We start from the raw sequence: 19,994 nt of genomic DNA, 5'->3' as shown, positions 1-19,994 counted from the left end.
AAAAGTCCATATTCAAGCTAAGATTTATACAAAAGATGAAACATTTTCCCATACATTATCATTAAAGCATCACTGAACCCTCTCCGTCTCCACTATCATCAGCAGCACAAAATTTTCAAGAAACCTTCTTGCAGCCTTTGACAGCAAAGCTACAAAAAATGTGAACCTGTCAGATTCTGTGCCATCAGAAGCAGTCATCTGCCTCTTCCAAGCCACTAAGTATGGCAAATATCTCAAGAAAATTTATGTCCCATCTTCTACACAGCTCTAAGCTCTTGATAAGACAAAAGCCCTAAAGTAAAAGGCTGTTGTGAACAGCCCCGTTACACACTCACACAGACGTATAAATGTATCAGTACACACCAAAACACACTCTTTTCTATCTGAGTATCAGTTAACAATTTATATTTATTCATGAACTACATCAGAATACTGTCTAGGTTTAGAGACCACACTTTTCTGTATATTTCCTCACTGCAGTTATGCTATCCTTAGTCTTGCTTACACTCCGATCTGCATGTGATTTCTACCCTTTACACCTCACTTTTGAACACCACCCACTGAGTCAGTCAATGGGTTCTGTGTGGGTGCAAAGTGTATGCACTGGGTTGGGTTTGTCTAGATTTTTCTCTCCCTTTTATTTTTTTCTTTAGTATGCTTAATTTTTTTTATTTTTATTTTTGATGCCATTTCAGAAGTAGAGGGTGTTACATTCTATTGTGCTTAAAAATCTTAAGACTAACACAGATCCAAAATAAACTACATAAAAAAACCCAACAAAACACAAACAAAACCCCAGCCTTAACTTTATTTACCCAATTCAGGCAAACTCTTTCACAACTGGCAATTTCAAACATCCTAACTATTTAGGTCAGGAACACTATGCAGATAGGAACTAAATATTTTTCAAGTACAGATATCACAGAGAACAAAAGAGTACTTTCAGACAGTGTCATTGTTTACTCTAATGAACACTGGTTAAATTATTCACTTCCTGATCTTATAGACTCTCATTATAAGTTTTTGACTTTTTAAAGAAAAATTCTATTACTTTCAAATGGAACCAGTTTTACAGCAAAAGTTGAGCATGCAAGGGTTTATAGTATCATGATGTCTAACACGCATCTAACAAAGTAGATGCTGTAGGGCAAAGTAGGCTGGTGGGACGAGGCACTCTTGTAATTTGCAAGCAAAAAAACAGTTTGTCCCTGTATGAAGGGCTGATTTATGACAAGTAAATTAAAAAGTATATGCTTCTAAAGTAATACTGCAAAAAGAAACAAAATATCATGACATATTAAAGAATTATTTATTTTTAAAGGATTTTTAGTAGCATAGGACTCAGAGAGTACAGCTCCCTGTCATTAAGTTGTATTCAATAACTAAGAAAATCATCATAACAAGATCAGTAAGTGATCATTCCATTTGATGAATTTCCTTCATTTTTTTGTTACATTTGGATAATGTTTACAAATCTGCATTTTTGCACACCTGCCACAAAAGCTAGGAAAAGGCCTTTTAGCCTGTTATTCCATTACCAGATACCAAAAAGCTCTTGGTGAAGAAGGAACTTAATTTTAAGCTGAATGTATTTTATCACTTTTGATAAATGCATTTCCAGATTTTAGTTCTGGCATCAAAAGGCTCTCCAAACAGAGCACTAGTTTTGTAATCAGAATTACTATCATTATAACAGCTAAAGAACCAGACTAGATTAAGCTTTCTATTTTTTTGTTACATAAGTAACAAACCCAAACTAATCAAACCATCTTTACACCAACCACTGCATACCTCAAGAAATGACTCGTGGACATTAGCTCAACTTAGTTTAAATCTTTCAGCTTTAGGAAAAAAAAATTAAGCAAAGAGTACATTATTTAATGCAAAGAGTTTAAACACACATTAATTTAACATTTAAACATCCTCTAAGGCTGCTAAGTACATACTTTGAACATGTACTTTGGCTTTACTAAGACCAGCTAAAGCTCCCACTCATCCCATGACACGCCCTGCCACCACTGCAAAATGAGATGTGTTTAGCACTATGGAGAATGTGACCATTTCCTCAGTCTGTGGGGCAGGGGGAGGGGGGTGGAATCACTACAAGCAAACCTGCAGATAAATCAGTGAAAAAGCTGTGTGGTGAACCCAAACTACCAAATTAAGACAAACAGTTAGTGAATGACCACATTTTTGGCTTTTTTACCTAAGTTACTACCACTTGTCCCAGTACCCCTTCACACACATGCACTGATACTGTCACCTACTGGATATTTTTGTATTTATCCCATTACTGTTCCATTTATCTTCCAGCAGAGTCTATGTGGTAGTTATATGTAGAGAGAGATGTAAAGAAGAGCCAGAAAGCGATTCCCTTAAGCAAAAAAGCCTTCACAGAGCCAAGGTCCCAACAGGAATATATATAAATGCTTGACTTGGGTAGGATTGCATACCTTAAAGCGTGGGGTTTTGTTATTTCTTAAAAGTCACCAGATTTACAGAATGTGTCTAACAGAGGGATTATTTACACCTACCAACTCTATGAGCAGAGCTCACATTTGAAAGGCTTCTTGCCTACCAGGAAATGAAAAGCAAATAGATGGATGTTGTATTTTCTGGGCAAACACCAAGAGTGTGTGGGAAACTCAGAAGAGTGCCAGTGGATCAGCACTTAAAGCACATCCTGCAAGCCACAGCTCATCTTTCACATGAACCTGTTGCTAATGAAGCATGAGCTTTCTTGGACACTGCGCTGGGCAGTTAAAGGTTGCAGTCTGTTTTACCAGCAGCAGACTTACTGCATCTAAATTTGGCTTCAACCAAAAGTCTAACCAAGACAGACTGGCCAGAACCATTTCCAAATTTAATTTTGATCTTTTTTTCTGAATCAAAGTTCAGAGAGACAGCTTTAAGTGTATTCTATGTCACCAATTAAAACCAAACAAATTCTCCAGAAAGGGGAAATGTAGCAGAACAGGAAATTTTCAAAAAGCAATAGGAAATTACATTAAGGTAAAATCATTTTAACTTAATGAAGAAAACACACAAAGGATTTTCTGTAAAGACATCAAGGACAACATTTAGGTCACAAAGGAAAAGAATGACTTTCAATAACAAAAACATTGAGAGGTATGTTCTTAAAGGATAGGCCAGCCCTTTCATCTATATTCCCACTGACAAATTCTAATTTAGAGTGTTTAATTTCATACTTGTATGAAATTTCTGAAATACTAGTCTTACAGTGAAGAACCTGAAATGAACCTAATTATGAAGAAAGCACAGACTAAAAAAATGAAACAGAATCACAGAATAGTCAGGGTTGAATAGAGAACAAGCCCCACATAGGCAAACCTATTTTCATTTTTATATCCAAAAATAAAACATACCAGTGAAAATACCTGAGTTAAAAACAAACAAACAAAAAAACAAACAAACAAACAAAAAGTGAATATATTTTAAGAATTAAGTCCTAACACCAACCCTGGTACAGCAACAATTCTTCTCAAGACAACACTTCATTCCAGCATTATTACAAGTAACTCTCCTGTACCAGTTCTACTACTGTTATCTTTCAATAATTAATGCATTGCATGACCATTGCATAGCCAGGATTCTTTAGGTTTACCTCCAATTGTCAATGTGGAAATGAACAGGAAGAGACTGACATCACCTTCACGAGCAGCCGTCAAGGTAGTAAATTATATTTTCATAGGTAATAAGCAGCTTCCTAAAACTGATTAGATGTCCTTGTTGTGGGTCACACAGCAGATCAGCAGTACAACAAGGAATAGGAGACAGTTCAAGATTTGCAATTGTTCTTCTAGCCAGTGACTGTCTTTTTTTTTTTTTTTTTTTTTTTTTTTTTTGCAAGAGTTGAATTTATTTTGCGTGGGTTTGGACACTTGTTTACTTATGCACCTAAACACCATTAACAGTGCCCCTGGCCACACTGCCTAGCCAGCCTCCTAGCACAAGTCTTTCTCTGCCCATCACTCTCCTTTTCCCGTCCCTTTTGAAGCCCTGTCAGTTACCTTCTACATAAGCTAAGAATATTTAATAGAGCAAACGTCTGTCTCAGAAGACTTGACACACTTGCTACCACAGAGATTGAGAGCCATCTGTGCCAGTAGCAGAGACGTCTATCAGCCCCCTTCACAGCCGTGTTTCCTGCCAGACATCTGCCTACTCTCCTGTGCCACCGCGTGTGATGCCACAGCTCCAACGCTGCGGGATGCAGCACCACCCACCGCACTCCAGTGCCGGAGCACCACGCTCCTGCCAAGTGATTGCAAGAGTATTTCTTTTCCTCAGTTCAGGGGAAAGTTAATTTTGCCACTGTGGACAAAGGTGGGAAATCCCTACCCATTATGCTGCCAGGCCCATAGATCAATAGGGATAGGATCAATCCTCCACAAGCTGTTTTATTTCAATATTATCACAAGCATTGAATTGGCTCTCACTGTCCTGTCCACCTTCTCACTGCACACACCAAGTAGGAAGTTTCAGGAAGACATTAACACAACATAGCCTGTTTCTATCCTATGTTCATTCAACCTTATTTTCTCACCCTGTAAAATGCTCAATTCAGAAGAAAGGAGGAACGCTTCACTTTTTCAATACCAACAAGATGGAACGGATCTAACAGTTCCAAGCAGGCAGCGCTACAAGGTACTTTCTTCTGTGTAATTTCAGAATTTCTAAGGTAAGCACCTTTTTGCAAAGTCTATTTGAACAAATCACTTGACTGAGCCAGAAAGAACACCAGAGTATCAGGCACAAAGACTGGGCCTTTGACAGAAGTTCAACAAAGTTCAAAACAAAAAACAGAAGCAGGGAGCTTTCCAGCAAATTAAAGGGAATGTAGTCAAGGTGGAAACCCAACTTTATTATATTGAAAATATTGAAATATGCCTGTGAAATATGTGCAAGCTGATTTTAAAAGTTTTGAGAAGACATTCTTATGTTTAACCTGGCCATGGAGAACCAGAAGAGAAGAAAAAGGTGCGGTTAAAGTCTACATCCCTCTGAACTAGCAAAGACACCCTTTTCAGTTAACAAGCCAGGAACATAAGCTGTCCTTGTCTTTGCGGTGTTTATATCTTTACATAGGTGTCTTCTGAACACAACTTGTAAACCTGGATCAAACATATACTAAAAAATCAATTTCACTAATTGCCATAAAGCCCCCATTTCAGTTAAAAATTTGCCTGTTTTGTTAAATCAGGATCACAGTGTTTGGTTTTTGCATATTCAACATAAGAGGGAAAACTACCAGTAGGGAAAAAATACCTTTCTTTTCTCTAGAAATCCTTTTCATGTCACAAGAGGATCACTCCTACACAGCATTCAATATTCAATGGTACAGTACTTTTTTCCCTCCCTAAGCAATTTGTGTAAGTGCTAACATAAAGAAGACATACATGCAATCCACCTGCAAGTGTTTGCATCTGCAGTGCCAGAGAGACCTTGTTTCCTGCTCCCAGTGCTGGCAGTGAAAGGCTTTGATGCCAGCGTTGCATTCCCATGTGTTTCTGCAGAGCTAACTATAAGAATTTTTCCTGTCAGAAAGGAAATGAACCTTGTCGCAGCTGGAAAATCATCATCTGTTCTTCCTGTGTAAATGGTCTGAAGGGATTACTTTTCTCAGTTACTGTGTTAATTTAGGCTTTTAATGCCTTTTATCATGAGTATTTAAGGCTATTAGTTAGGAAAGATTGATACTACTGTGGGAAAGATAAGAGCACAAAGATTCCTATCAGACCTGTATACAATGAAAAACTTCAGTAACTAGTTTATTATCTTTCAATTATTTATTTATATTCCCAAAATGACATCGTTTGCTGTGTTGAATTAATTTCCTAGCAGCCAATAATGCATAATGCAACATGATCATATTGGACTGCTCTATTTTGATGTTTGAATGGTCCACCAAAGCCTTCTAGAAATTTTTTGTCTCTGTTATATGACCTGTTACTCTTTCATGCCTGCACAGGGAATTAATTTAAAAGCAAAAAAAAGGCACCATATGAAAATTATATGAGTGCTAATACACAAAGAGAGCATTCCTAGGAAAGGAAACGGTAAAACATTTGAAAAGACTTATGCAGATTACAGATCTCGTATCCCAAATTCACTGATTTTCTAGACTTTCCCCCTCACCATGCTTAGCATACTCCAGCAAAAACAGAGGAAGCACTGGCTGTTCACAGATTCAAACACAAGTCTTTAATGCTGTAAAGTCAGATCTTTAACACACAATAATTTCAAAGAGAGAAATATAAATACAGAAGTTTAAAATCCTTGCCCTGTGGAAACCAACTATAGCAGATTTAAAAAGTGCTTACACATCCATATGGATTAGTGATCAGCACTCAGTAAAAGGAAGCAATGTCCTTTCAAAACACACTGTAAATAATTAATAACTGAGTAAATACTATTTCCAAATACATGTAGTACATTCGCATATTAGATGTAATAAACAGGATTACTCATTCTTTAAACACTCTATAAGAAAAACATGTTATTTTCATGACACATTTGTGAAGGCAATTCAAGCCTAGCTGTTTTGAAAACAAAGTATTTTAGAATACTATGGAATTAGTTTATACCATACCCAAGACTTTTACTGATAAAAGTATTCCTGCTAATTACTGCACAAAGTAAGAGTGAATCAGTTCTTATTTTACGCACCAGTATTCAAAAGAAGAAAGAGGCAAAAGGGAATTTAATCCTCAGTTATTTGTGTGGATCTTTCTTGCACCAGAAAAATAAAGCTTACATTGCTTTTAGAATAAAAACCCTTGGCTTGCATGAGGGAACCTAAATACTATGGGGAGTTGTTGAAGTGTTTGATGCATAGAAGGTGCTAAATCAGTGACCTCAGTAGAACCAAGTGCCTATATGGAAAAATCTGTTATTTAAACAGTGGACTTCAAGATGAAAGCCAACTCTGAATGGCAAGTTGTGCCTTTCTGAATGACTCATTAACTATTTCCTCTTCTCTAAACATTTATGATCTCTAAAGAGGAAAAATCATCACAAAAGGGAAAAAAAAAAAAGTCAAGTCACTTTATCAAGTTCTAGGCTCCATAACGGTCCCACAAGCATTATAACACAATTTTAATGAAAATCATTAAGGCAAGTCTAACAGTAAATTAGAACTGTTAGGAATCAGTCTCATTCTTTTCAGTTAGCTTCTGAACACTGACTATAAGAGCTGATACTCACAGATGCCACTATGGTTTTCCTTTCTTCATATAAACTACTGGATAAAACTAAGCAGCTGAAAAGGCTTGACTGCCCTCTCTCTGCGGCTTCTTGCTAACTACTTAATCTGTAACTTAAACAGAATTACAGCCACACACTTTGAAGAAATTAACAATGGTAGGTAATAATCACCATTTTCCCTCCAGTCTTAAAAAAGACCTCACCGTATTCCAAATTGGTAATATCGTACACTGCCATAAAGTTTGGAGATGATAAAACTGCACTTTATGGCTGAAACAATGCAATAAAATTTGGTTATGTTGTTTAGCTTCACTAGCATTGCCTGTGAATTGAGGCCTTTAACTCCCACGCCGTCAGCAGAATGCAAAAGCCATCCTTGTACATGAACACATTCATTACACATGAATGAAAAGCATCACTAGATTTAGTGTATTCTCAGTTTTATTTTCTGATGGGAGAAAAATGGCTCTGAGAACATTGTTTTGAATTGTAATATGTAACCTGAAATATAGAAAACAAATATTTGAAAGATGTTTAGCAAGACTTGGGCAACACTAACTAATAATTCCATGAGGTTGTGTTGCTCGGTAGTTTTATCCTTTATAATATACACACACCTAATGCCATAGTCATAAACATCGTAAATCTCAATATAGAACAGTCCTTTTTATAAACTTGAGATAGATTTTACTAAATAAATCCTACTGCTTAACACTGAAATGAATGAAGACTTTCAATTCATACATTCCGGCTATCCTTGTAGCAAACAGGCAGGAATCATAACTTTAAAGTCTCCTATCGGTACGGAGTCCCCGCTGTGTCACAGGCAGAGAGGGACAGTGGAAAAGCGTTTGAAAAGTCAAAAATAGCCCGTGTTGTTCATCTGCTGCCCCCTCCTGGTGCAGAACAAACAAAGGGCCACAGGACTGCCAGGGAAACAGCTGCATTTCCAGGTCCCCACTACCTGGTAACCCGCTGGTAACCTCCTGACAGCAGAGCTCTTTCTCTTTTAAAGGCATTCCGTGAAGTTTTACAGTATCAACAGACTAAAATATACTTCCCATGTGCATCTGTTAATGTGGGCATGACGACAATTGTGGGACAAAGAGCAAACGAGGCAGCTTGCTCTGGCACTCTGGAGCTCTGTGCAGGGCACAGCCCCTGCTCTCAGGGTCACAGGCAGCACAGCAGGGTTATCCTCCCGCCGTTGTGCCATCAGCTATTCCATCTGTGCCGTGGGGAACACCACCCAGCTGGCTGTGACCTGCAACAGATCCCGTTCTGCCCTGGGGACAAAGCCTCTCGTGGAAAGAACTCAGAGATAGCTGCAGGCTGGGACTATGGCTAATGCCAGCTTTATGAGTTTGCACCTCAGGGAGGTTCTAAGAAAGCAACAGTATTGACATGAAGCTTGTTTTGCTGTACAAAACTCAAGCAAAGCTCGAGTCAGAGCTAGTTATGAAAAGTTCAAGGAAGTTCTTAATCTTCACAGTTCTAGGGAGAGCTCCAGAGACCCAGTCCAAAAATGCTCCTTTTCTTTCAAAACAGAGATGTAGCACACACATCAGATGACACATTTCATATATAACCTCACATAAAATTTGGATTGTCAAACTCCACTGGTTCACAAGCAACTGTTGTAATGATACAACAATGTAAAGTGCTTAACCTTACACTTCTGCAACTTAAAACAGAGACAACTTTTGTTAACTGACTACTTCATTTAAAAAAAGCCCAAATGCAAAAGATAGAGGCCTATAGGTAAGGTATATCATGAGCACACTGGTCTGCTCCCTACTTACTAACAAAATTGGTCTAGCTCACTTCAAGGAATCAAGCTTTTGACTAACCAAACCCAGATTCCATTTTTGCTTTCTTATTATACCAATTTCAGCAAGCTACTATTTATCTCTTTCCATGTGAGCAATAACAACTTCAAATGAGAAAATCCAGATTCAGTACAGACAATTACTTCAGTCCTAGAATGTGGGATAAAGAAGCCACTTGGGGAAAAAAAGCTTGACAATTTGAATAAATTGATGAAACACAACTGTGAAAGTCAGGAAGTGATTTCTCTTGTTAAACTATTGTGAAAATATTTTCTAACAATGTAACAGACATATGTATGGCCATAAAGAAGAACAAAAAGAACACACCCCAAACCAAATTCACATACTTAGAAGAAACCTAGAGAAAGAGATGTACACAAGCTTCTTTACCTAAATATTAGAAAAGTTAGCAGAATATTTTGTCAATTCATGGACAGATGGCTACCAGAGACAATCTTCTTTATCAAAGAAAATGAGATCTTTTCTGAATAACAGGAAAGCATCAAATGCCTTCTCAAATTGTGTTTGGAAGAAAGGATGCATTTGAGGTCAGACAAATTCTTGGTGTTAACTCTTAAAACTGCAGATATTATCAGAATTTTACACTAACTGATAAATTTGGTGCTTCAGTTTATATTCCTCTTAAAAATGCAGATGATGACATTTCCATGATGACGAAGGAAGCTGTTTTTTCACCTAGTTAACTTGCAGAATTCCAGGAAGTCTCACAGCATCTCTTGGCTCCTGAAAGAGCCTATTTCAGTGTCTCTACTTTGTTATTGCTTGTAACAAACTGTAACAGAAAGCCTTTAGCTGCGCCTTTTGATCAGCATCTTTAATTTATTCCAAAGACTGGTACTATCAAAAACCAAGTAGAAGACAGCTGTTTGAATAGAGTACCTCACTTTTGTTCGGCCTGTCTAAGGGCAACTTTCTTCTAAAAATATGTAAGTAAATCAGCAAATAAATAAATATGCCAGATTACCAAATATTCTGCAATGAAGAAAAAAAATAGCAAGTTTTGCTACAATACAGATCATACCTACTGTAGGTACTGCATTTAAACTAACTTGAATCCTTCTTTCAAGTTGCTTTATTGTTGAAACACACAGGATTATCTTCAGGCTTCTTTCTTCTCTTTCTCTCTTTCATTTGTGGGTTTGTGGTTTCTTTATGATGGATTTGTTTGTGATGTCCCCTCATTTGATGTCTGGTTTTGAGCACTTGATCCCAAAATGAAGACAAAAGGGCTGTAGAAGTTTTGTAATTTTCCATATGCTCCTTCAACTCTTCTCTGGATTGCCAATTAAGAAATAAGTTAAGTAAACTAATTCAAAAGGAAACCCAAAATACACTATATCAGTATTTTATAATACCATCAGTGATAGAAAGACTTAAAAATCTGAGATAGGAAATTTTCAGATGATGAAAGACAAAGCTGTAGAGAAAATAAACCTTGCTCCTCATTCTGTTTGTGAAACACACATAAAATAGAGCTTCTCAGAAATAGAAATTTGTTTGAGTTGGTTTTTGTTTGTTCATTTGTTGTGTTGTTTGGTTGTTTGAGGTTTTTTTAACCTGTAGGACGAAATTAGATGCAAGTTAAAGATAAGTAATTTTGAGGAAAGAACTGCTGTATTTTATTTTTGCATATATTGCAAGTACAGTGATTAGGACAGGTGATTTACAGAAATGTTTAACTGCCATTCACACACATCTTGGATGTACAGAACATCATTACTGGATGCACACTTGCATCATGACATTACTAAAGTGCTGCTCAGCACAATGAAAGATAAAAACAAAATTAGATAAGCACAAATTACAATCATATTATAATCATAAAAATTACAGCATTTGAAAAGCTACTACTACATTTGACACAACTGCCAATAAATATCCCTTTCCTTTTAAAAGTGACAATGTAGGAAGGAGAAACATGATATTCAGGTTTCTCATTTGACCTGAATCCATTTGTTTAACCATATTACAATGTATTTATCATACAAAAGCTTTATCCTTCAATGCACATTTTAAGTAGTTGTCTTTTCTAAGTTCCTTCAGTTAAACTTCCAATGATTATAATACATGTAGATAAAGAACAACCAAACTTTTTACATAATATAGCTACTATGCTGCAAGGAATTGACTTACTTTCATTATGTTATGAATATCCAAAAATTGTTACAATAAGATGTAACTCTAATTATGTTGTTAAGACTAATACAAAGATCAGTGTAATGTCAAACCTAGATAAACCTTAAGAAATACAGTGCCACGTACACTTTTAAATATACACCATACTTTGCAAAATTAGTTAAAAAAAGACGCAATTACATGACTGAGATACCCAGTGTTTATTTCAGAGTAAATGAAATAGTTTCATCCATGCAAGTATCATTCGGCACAAAATAACTGAATTTGACTCAGTTATTTTGAGTCTGAATAACTGAATTTGACATAGTTTGTACATAACTTCCTTTGTACTAGCTAAAATACCAAAGATGCTCCTTTCACCACCTTCCCAAAAACATGCAAACAAGATATAAAAGCTGATGTTAATTGGTATGTGAATAAATCAATCTCAAAACAGTTGTAGCAGCTCTGAGGATTATTTGTAAAAAACACAACTTGGTAATGTGAGACATTTCAGCAGACTGCTGTTCACAGAAAGAAAAAATTAAAGACCTTTTTCCTCACCCAGTGTCACCAAGTCTTATTTATTAAACCGCCCATTCCTTTTAATGTGATGACACAGCAAGCATCAGATTACAAATATTGCTGGATTCTGGAGTCTCTAAGACTCCAGTGACTAAGAGAAAAGGGAGGATAAATTGCCAGTTTGGGGACCATTTACACATTACAAAATATTTAAGAATCTTATTGATTTTTTCATATGCTGTACTCAAGCATAAATGAACACTTACCTGATCCTCCACACAAATCAGTATACACCAGGGTGGTTCAGTAGTCAAGACATCACCAACACATGTAAACATATTGTGATGGAGCTGAAGCCAGGATTCTAAAGGGTCTACATGTCACAGGACCTAAGGAAGAAAAAAGTGAACTTTTATATAGCCATGGACTGTATGGCACATACATGGTGTATAGCAATGTACAGCCCAGTAACTCAGGATATACAGCAGTACATACTGCTAAAGAAGACAGCATTTCTGGTAATTTATTTTAGTATATTATGGTAGATGGCAAACATATTTCCCACAACATAAAATAAAAGCTATATTAAAGAACTCAAACAAAGCCTCAACTCATTAAGGTTGCTAAGCCATGAAATAAAAATTAGGTATTGACAAAATTAAAGTTGAATTGCTGAAATCAAAGTCGCCTTGGTAACCTTAATCTCATTGTTTTTTGTGTATCTGCTCTCTTAAGAATAAAACGAGGCTAATGAAGCACTACCCATTCTACATCCTGAATTTCAAAGGATCACTGAGAGCAGAAATTTGCATACAAGCAAATCAGGCAACTGAAGATTTTGCAAGTGTATCCACCAACACAGATGACTGCTTGGCTTTTTGACCACTGAGACCATTTGACCATTGAGAGTTCTCTTAATCCTTTTTTGGTTTGCGGTTTTGTTTTCTTTTTAACATTCAACAAGCTTTAGGTTTCATTTTTGGAATCAAAATAGCTAAGTTAAAACATTAATGTAGATTTCACAATTGGGAATCATATATGTATACATAAACACACCAAAATCTCTGATGCTTGAACTAATTGCCATTTGAGTAATGGCAGCAATAGTAAATGGAAGGGATTCTGTACCCTCTTATTTGAATGCTGTTTCACATGTCTGAGGCCATATCCTTTCTGTCCACTTCAGACCAAACTCTTGCCCAAGTTATTCCCATTTTCTGAGACTCTTCATTATTTTACTATTTGCCCACTTTGCCTTGACCCAGTATAACTTTTCCTAACATGCCAAATTCTGCTTAAGTTCATCTCCTCCCCTCATCTTTATCTCTAGCAACATCTCGTAGGTTTTCCAGCCCCACTGGTCTTCAGTATCAAAATTCTTTTACATGCTGTCTATAAAAGAATTAAAAACCTTTGCAAGCCAGGTGCCAAAGAAAACTGGCAGGTTTTCTTAGTTCCTGTCCCTGCTTCCCTAAAACAGTTAGCTTCCTTCAGTAGGGTATTGTCATTGTTCACTGCATTTTTCAGAGACACTGAAAAGGCCAAATCTCAAGAGATTTTTACATCAGGAGTGTGGCCTTTCAGCTGTTCTAACAGAAGACACCATCTGAAAAATGTTTATCTATTTCCCTCAAGCCATAGACTATTAGGGCTTTTTAAATAAAAGATATCCACAGTCTTGCAGGTTCCACTTGAAAACATTATGAACAGAAAGTTTTCCCCACATGAATTCTAGAAGAGTTTCTGGATCATTTAGGTTGATTTTCACTTTTGACATCATTAGATGTCCAAAAAGGAATCACAAAGAGACTAAACCCTTGGGTCAAAATAGATTTAAACTGAATACTGAACCTGGATGGTGATCATGAAGAGTATTACAATTCTGGTGTTACTCCAGTCACATTGACACAAAGTTAAACCCAGAAAAGCTTCAGACATGAAGCATCCTTCAGCTTTGACATCCTAAGCAGTACAGTATCCCCATCCCCAGTTTAACAACACAACAAACAACAAAATGGTGAGGTAATAAAGTCTTCCTTGTGTGAAGCAAGGATCTCTGCCTCTTGCAGGTGGAATAAAGCTTCACGGAGTAAGATGAAGCAAGATGTGACAGAGGAAGACAGATTTCCTGCTACTAACTTAACAAGGAAGAATTTCCTTTTAAAATAACAACTAGTTATCCAACCAAGCAATTATCAGTGGCCAAAACAAGCCCATCAGAAATTCAAATCAACATAAAAAGTATTCAAAACCCAAGCACCTCATCACGTCCTTCCATCCAGATTCCCTGCACTGAATGTTGGTGCCTTCTTTTCTCCTCTACCTACTTAAGAGTTGCTCAGCTGCAAGCTCAATGCAGTTGCCACATCCCACCCCACCTGCCTTTGAAAGATGGGGATCCTTGTTTAGTGCCTTCAAGCTAACTCTAAGTCCCTATTCCTTTCCCTCTGCTCTTCAAACCACAGTTCTAATTTATCTTAAGGAGTTTCAAAATCTTCCACCAATTAAAACAAATTTACTTGTACATACACTTGTATTAAGCAAATATTTAGCACTGCAAGAAAAGAAAGGAAAATATCTGCAAAAAATGTCTTGCCTCTTGCATTCAGTAGTTTGAAACAGTATCTGTGGTTGCACAGATGCTTGCAGATCTTGATCCATTCCTTAATTGTATTAAAAGCCACAGTTTGTTACAATAGCTTAAAACCAGAGCAAATAATTTAAAATAGAAGAAAGACATTTCTCCAGGTTAAACAGTTATTAACATAAATGTTCAAACCTAACTCCTATGTAGCTCAGAAGTATTTTGTGGTTATTTAAGCAATATGAGGCCAAATTTGGCAGAAATGCACAGCATTTCAGAAGAAAGAGCAACTATTGATTATGAAGACATAATTTGACCATGGAGACTCTGGCAGCAAATCCAAGGTCAGCTCAGCTGTAAGAATGCTTAATGCACTCCCAGTGTCAAAACAGAACAAAAAACAGACCAAATGAAAACATGGTAACAAGGAGCTCTCAAAGATTTCAAACCACAATTAAAAATGAGCTAGCAAAATATGTACTTGCAGTGGAGTTATTTTGTTGTAAATTATGCAGCATATGAAAAATATTGAAGTAACAGATACTTTAGAATACCCAAACTTCAAAGGATTGTTTTTAGTGGCAGACACAATATATTTTACAAGTCCATTTTCTCCTAAGTACATCTGCTGACAGTCTAAATTTGGTCTGGAGAAAGTAGTGGTTGGAGGTTGCGGATTTTGCACAGAGGATTTCTGTTTAAAGGGAAATACAACTGAGACCAGTAACCCTTTCTTTGTAAAGGTTTTGATATAAAATCTGAGCAACTTCTGAACTCTTTTTTATGAGGTTCAAGATTCAATTTGTACATTGTTTTCCAATAACCAGTTAGGCTTCCACATAGGTTAAAAGCTACAACAAGCATGTTGTACCAAACAACATTAGCAATTACAGTGAGAACTTGACATTAAGTTAAACACAAGCTTAGTGCTAAGAAGATGTGTTTAAAACTATTTCAAAAACTATCCCCACAGCCAGCAGGAAGGCTCTCATACTCATTGTATCAGCTCCACAAGCACAATAAATCAGCAGACAACAGTTCCTTATAATGTTACAGTAAAGCTTCCTTTAATGGAATGAAACATCTGAAAAACATTAGCAAATTGAAGATTTCTTGCAGTTTCTTTATTGTTTCTTCTGCACCTAAAAAATATATGGAAAATAGCATGGTGTTAAATAAATATTTAGAAAGGTTTCCTTGACTCGCATTTATCACAAAAATGTAAGCAATATTCAGAAAAAATATAAAATATTTACAATTTCACAATACTACCAAGAGCTTAAAATTATTAAGTATTTAACCTATTAATTTTTTCACCAGGAAGCTAAAATTAAGTAAACTTTCTGCATGCTAACATAACAATGAATGGTAAGTTATAATCTTCAAAATTCATTGCCCCCAGACATGATGGAAATTGTCTAAAGAGCATCTCAAAAAACCCAGTCCCAGGTTTTCTGACTACAGCTGTAAGGGAGATGGATTTTTATCCCCACACCTCCCACCCAAAAGGAATGAAATTACTTATTTAAGAGACAATTTATAATTTGCTAATAAAACACAGTTCTCCTCTGACTCAAAAAAACCCAATTGTTTGTATAAATTTGTATAAATTCATAATTTTTTCACTGTTGTAGTCATCCCTATTTTGAAATACTGTGAATTTCAACTGTCTTTCCATGTGCTTTCCTTCCTAACCCTTTAGAGAAAAAGTTATAGTGGACTGCAGCCTTGTTCTTGGCTTGCAGTCACACACAATTAAGGGGACACTGTAAGTCATTGTGAAGCAAATAAAAAACTTGTTTTGCTTTTAGTTCTAAAAATTACCATTTTCTCAATTATGTTTCCTCCAGTAATTCTGCTATAACCTTTTAAAAAATTCTATCTCCTGCCCTTGTCAAGCTGTAAAAGCCTCAGAACAAGCCCAAGAATCCCCAAAACAACAAAGGCATCAAATCTAGACAGCATAACATTTACTCTAATCTAAATCTTTCAATCAAAACCCTTCATAATCTAATCTAAACACTACATCCTGACACAGATGCCTGGCTACAGCCACATGATGCTCTATCATTCCACATTCCTTCATGTTCCTAACCTTGTCTGTTTTCTTACTGACTGTTGCCACAAACTCCAAGCACCCCTGGTGAGCCATCACCTCATTTCACTGTTACCTGTTCTTTCACTTGGCTACACTGAGCAATCAGAACGAAATCAGTAGTTCAACCCATAAAGCAAGAATTTGGTTTATATCCCAGTAGCAGCCACACAAACGTTGCTAAAATCAATTAAACACTGCAACCACCCGCAATCACTGCAATCACCGCAATACTGAATGGTTAAACAGAAAAATGCCCAGACTACCTTTTGTACACAAGCTTTCAAGATTTTTACCTCCAGACCTGAAGGTGAGCACTAAATGCATAGCTTTATTGAGGGCAAAGCACTTGAAATTACTAACAGAAACATTATTTAAGCAATGAGGGAGAAGTATAATTGGTAAAAAAGCAATATTTGTAGCTAATGAAAAGAGGAACAGAACCAGAATACTGGAATAATGTCCTTTGTGATTTAGGACACAGATTATGTTAGTCAAGGTCTTCCATTTTTAAATGGAGATAACATTTAGCTATTAGAAGTGTCACAAAAAGTAGAGATAAAAGGTATTCACCTTGAGACATGTACTTTGACAGTAATGTTAAGTCATTAAAAAGCTACTAATATTGAAATTCTTGGAATATGATGGTCAGCTACTCAGAGAAATATTCAGAATCCAAAATACAAAATGAGACAGGTGTGGTGGTTTTGATTGGCCCAAAACATCAGCAAGGTATTTTTAACATCTAAGAGAAATTTGAACCCCTCAGAAGCTGTTGTGGTAGGCCTGGGGAAGTGTCTGAGGGGTGGGGAGTGGCACAAAGATGGCTCCTGTGTGTCTTGAGTGAAAGTTTTGGAAGTTTTTCATCAAGTCCAGCAGAGCCAATCTCTGATGGCTCTGAAGGTGATGGACATGCTGCTGGCCAAGTTTGGGCCAATTAGAGGTGCTTGTTACACCTCTGTGAAAACATATTTAAGAAAAATTCAAAACAAGGTATGCACGCACTTCTTTTTAGTTAGAGGAGGAGGAGGTGGAAGTAAAAATATGTGAAGGGAGAGCAGCATGGAGACACCAAGGTCAGTGCAGAAGCTGGGGGAGGAGGTGCTCCAGGCGCTGGAGCTGAAAACTCTCTGCTAGCTGTGGTGAAGGCCATGGGGGGACAGGAGGTCCCCCTGCAGCCCATGGAGTCCACAAGGGTGCAGAAATCCACCCACAGCCCATGCCAGAGGAGCAGGTGGATGCCTGGAGAAAGCTGTGATCCAGCTGGAGTCTCACCTAAAGAGTTAAAGCTGCAAAGGCCTTGCAAGGCAGAGAAAGGCCTTGCTCCTGGCATGGAAGCAGCCTGGCCTCAGCTCAGGAGAGTCTGCACAGCACCTTATAGACAAAAGACTCATGTTGCAGCAGAACTCGGGTGGGATGTTGCTTGTGAGATTGGACTCACACCAAAGAAGTTCCCAGAGGACTGTCTCTCATGGGAGGGACCCCATGGCTAAGTAGAGAACCTCTTTCCCTGATGGACTGACCAGAGGACAAACCCCTTCCCCTGCCCCCTGTCTGTGTTGTTGGTTTGGAAAGAGGGAAGGGAAGTGAGTGGAGAGACTGTTTCTTAGGAGAGAGGGGGTGAGAGCAGAGAAACTGTCTGGAGAGAGAGAGAGATAAGCAGAGATAAAGAGTATTTGTAGTAGAAGACTTGTAGTGATGAATAAATTTATAGACCTGCTCTGTGGACTGAGAAAATACCCCACGCCCTGCCCCTCTACCCGAGCTGTTCATTAGAAGGAAGAAAGGGGGTGAATAGAAAATGGGTTCGTAAGAGGGAGGGGGGTGAGTGAACAGAATAGTGTATGAAAAGTTTATTTTTGCCTCTCATTTATCCTTCGACTCAGTTAGGTAATTAAATCACTTTGGAACTTCAAGTTTGGAGCCTGTCTGCCCTTTTCTTCCGTGCGTTCTCCTACCAGTGTCCTATCTCACTTAACTCACGAGATTGGTGTGTGTTTTTACAGTTTTTTTTCTTTCCCCTCTCCTGCACATCTGCAGCAGGAGAGAGCCGGAGTGTCAGCATTTAGTCAGGGTCAAACCCCGACAACAGGATTTTGCAGAATGAACATTATCAAAATGTGAACATTTACAAGACATTTGTAGAATTTTTACAGTTCTTACATTTTCTTTGCTCAAACCAGCACAAATATGTTTTACAGGAGCTTGTGATGATAGCATTTACAGTTCATACTGAAAGGCTAAAATAAATTTTGAATTGGCCAAATAAAGTTATTCGCAGTGATAAGTTTAAGATTAGGAGGCAACTAAATTAGAGTGAAAAACAAAATCTGACTCACTGGTAAAATCTCTGTGTGGGCACATAACCATATCCTGATAATGCCAAGCAAGCTACATGACGATTTCTTATCTGCTCAGTTTCAGATGATGTGCACTGAGATGAGGGCTCCTCTGATGGCTGTTTCTGTGCACTTTCTGGGTTCTTTATAATGTGATATAAAAGCACTTTCACAGACAAGGCACTAGTAGGTTTCTTTTACCCACATTTGTGATTTTCAATGACTTTCCATTAAGATCTACTCAGTCATGTGATAATAAACACTTTGAAAGCCACGATCCATATCATAACCCTTTAAATGGATTTTCTCAGCATCTTTTGACTCCAGTGCTACACTGCACACATTGCAGAAATGCTGCCTTCTCTCAGAAGCCAGCTTTAAGGCACAAGCACTTTCCACAGGGGAAGCTCAGCCTTTAGATCCAGCTTTCAACTGATCTTCTAGTGATGTTTACACCTTGACTGAGCTTTAGGGGTTTTTATCTCCCCAGTGAATGTCTGGGTTCTAACACTGGAAACGTGACAGATGCTAAGATGCACAGACTGGGCTTATCAGTCCTTTCTCTTGGAATATGGAAGAGAAGTCAGCACTGCAGGGTTTCTCAAGTCACAAATAAGCCGCTGCTTTTCCACATGAGTGAGAGGCATGAGGATTGCACTTGGGCTCATGTCATAACAGCAAGGACTCTTATTTTGAGACATCTGACACACAGGCAATAAGACACTCATTTTTTGCAAGATTTTCTTCCTTTTCATTATTTTTATCTCCCATGCTATATAGTTCATATTTATCTTGGTCCATTTTAGGACAGCCTGAAATTATACATTTTATACATCTGTTTCATGCATTTGAGCCAGATGTATCCTTTCCTTACTTTTGATTCTGCTTGTGAAATGGCAGAGCTTGCACCAACATATCCCCACCAGACCAGGCAATCAGGGTTTCAAAACCCTCAAGCAGAGCAGCATACAACTGGGATGTTGTGATATCCTCACGGTGAGGTGTGGGTTCATTGGCAGAACACACTGGTATTTGTAGTTAAACATGGTAATTTTCTGTAGTTGCAGTTGGTTAGAACATGGTGCTGGTAATAGCAAGGTGGTGGGTGCAATCCCTATATGGGCCATTTACTGAAAAGTTGCACTCGAGGATCTTGTAGATCCCTTCCAACTCAGAATATTCTGTGAATCGATGAAAAGACTAGAAACAAAAGAGTTAAAATCCACTTCATGATTTCAAGTGTCTCATCCAAAGTCTGG

The 19,994-nt window shown here is 37.5% G+C and overlaps 1 protein-coding gene across 3 annotated transcripts in view; it reads right to left on the bottom strand.

Moving 5' to 3' along the window:
• The window catches only part of LOC146441565 (uncharacterized), a 59,437-nt gene that overhangs the window by 37,766 nt on the left and 1,677 nt on the right, over nt 1–19,994 (bottom strand). The window contains exons 2-4 of one of the 3 annotated variants that reach the window (XM_085051993.1): nt 18,736–19,918; nt 11,984–12,106; nt 7,892–10,634 (exon numbers count right to left, since the gene is read on the bottom strand). In XM_085051993.1, the coding sequence (XP_084908119.1) occupies nt 19,807–19,918 (112 nt within the window). In that variant the 3' untranslated portion in view covers nt 7,892–10,634; nt 11,984–12,106; nt 18,736–19,806. Of the gene's footprint in view, nt 1–7,891; nt 10,635–11,983; nt 12,107–15,090; nt 15,444–18,735; nt 19,919–19,994 lie in introns of those variants that run through there. The other 2 variants (XM_085051992.1, XM_085051994.1) reach the window with 2 other exon arrangements.

Source organism: Lichenostomus cassidix, chromosome 2 (assembly GCF_008360975.1).
Source record: "Lichenostomus cassidix isolate B80296 chromosome 2, HeHo_3.0, whole genome shotgun sequence".
NCBI classification, from domain to species: Eukaryota; Metazoa; Chordata; class Aves; order Passeriformes; family Meliphagidae; genus Lichenostomus; species Lichenostomus cassidix.
Note: the sequence above shows the minus strand (reverse complement) of the source record. Positions and strands in the feature narration are given on the sequence as shown.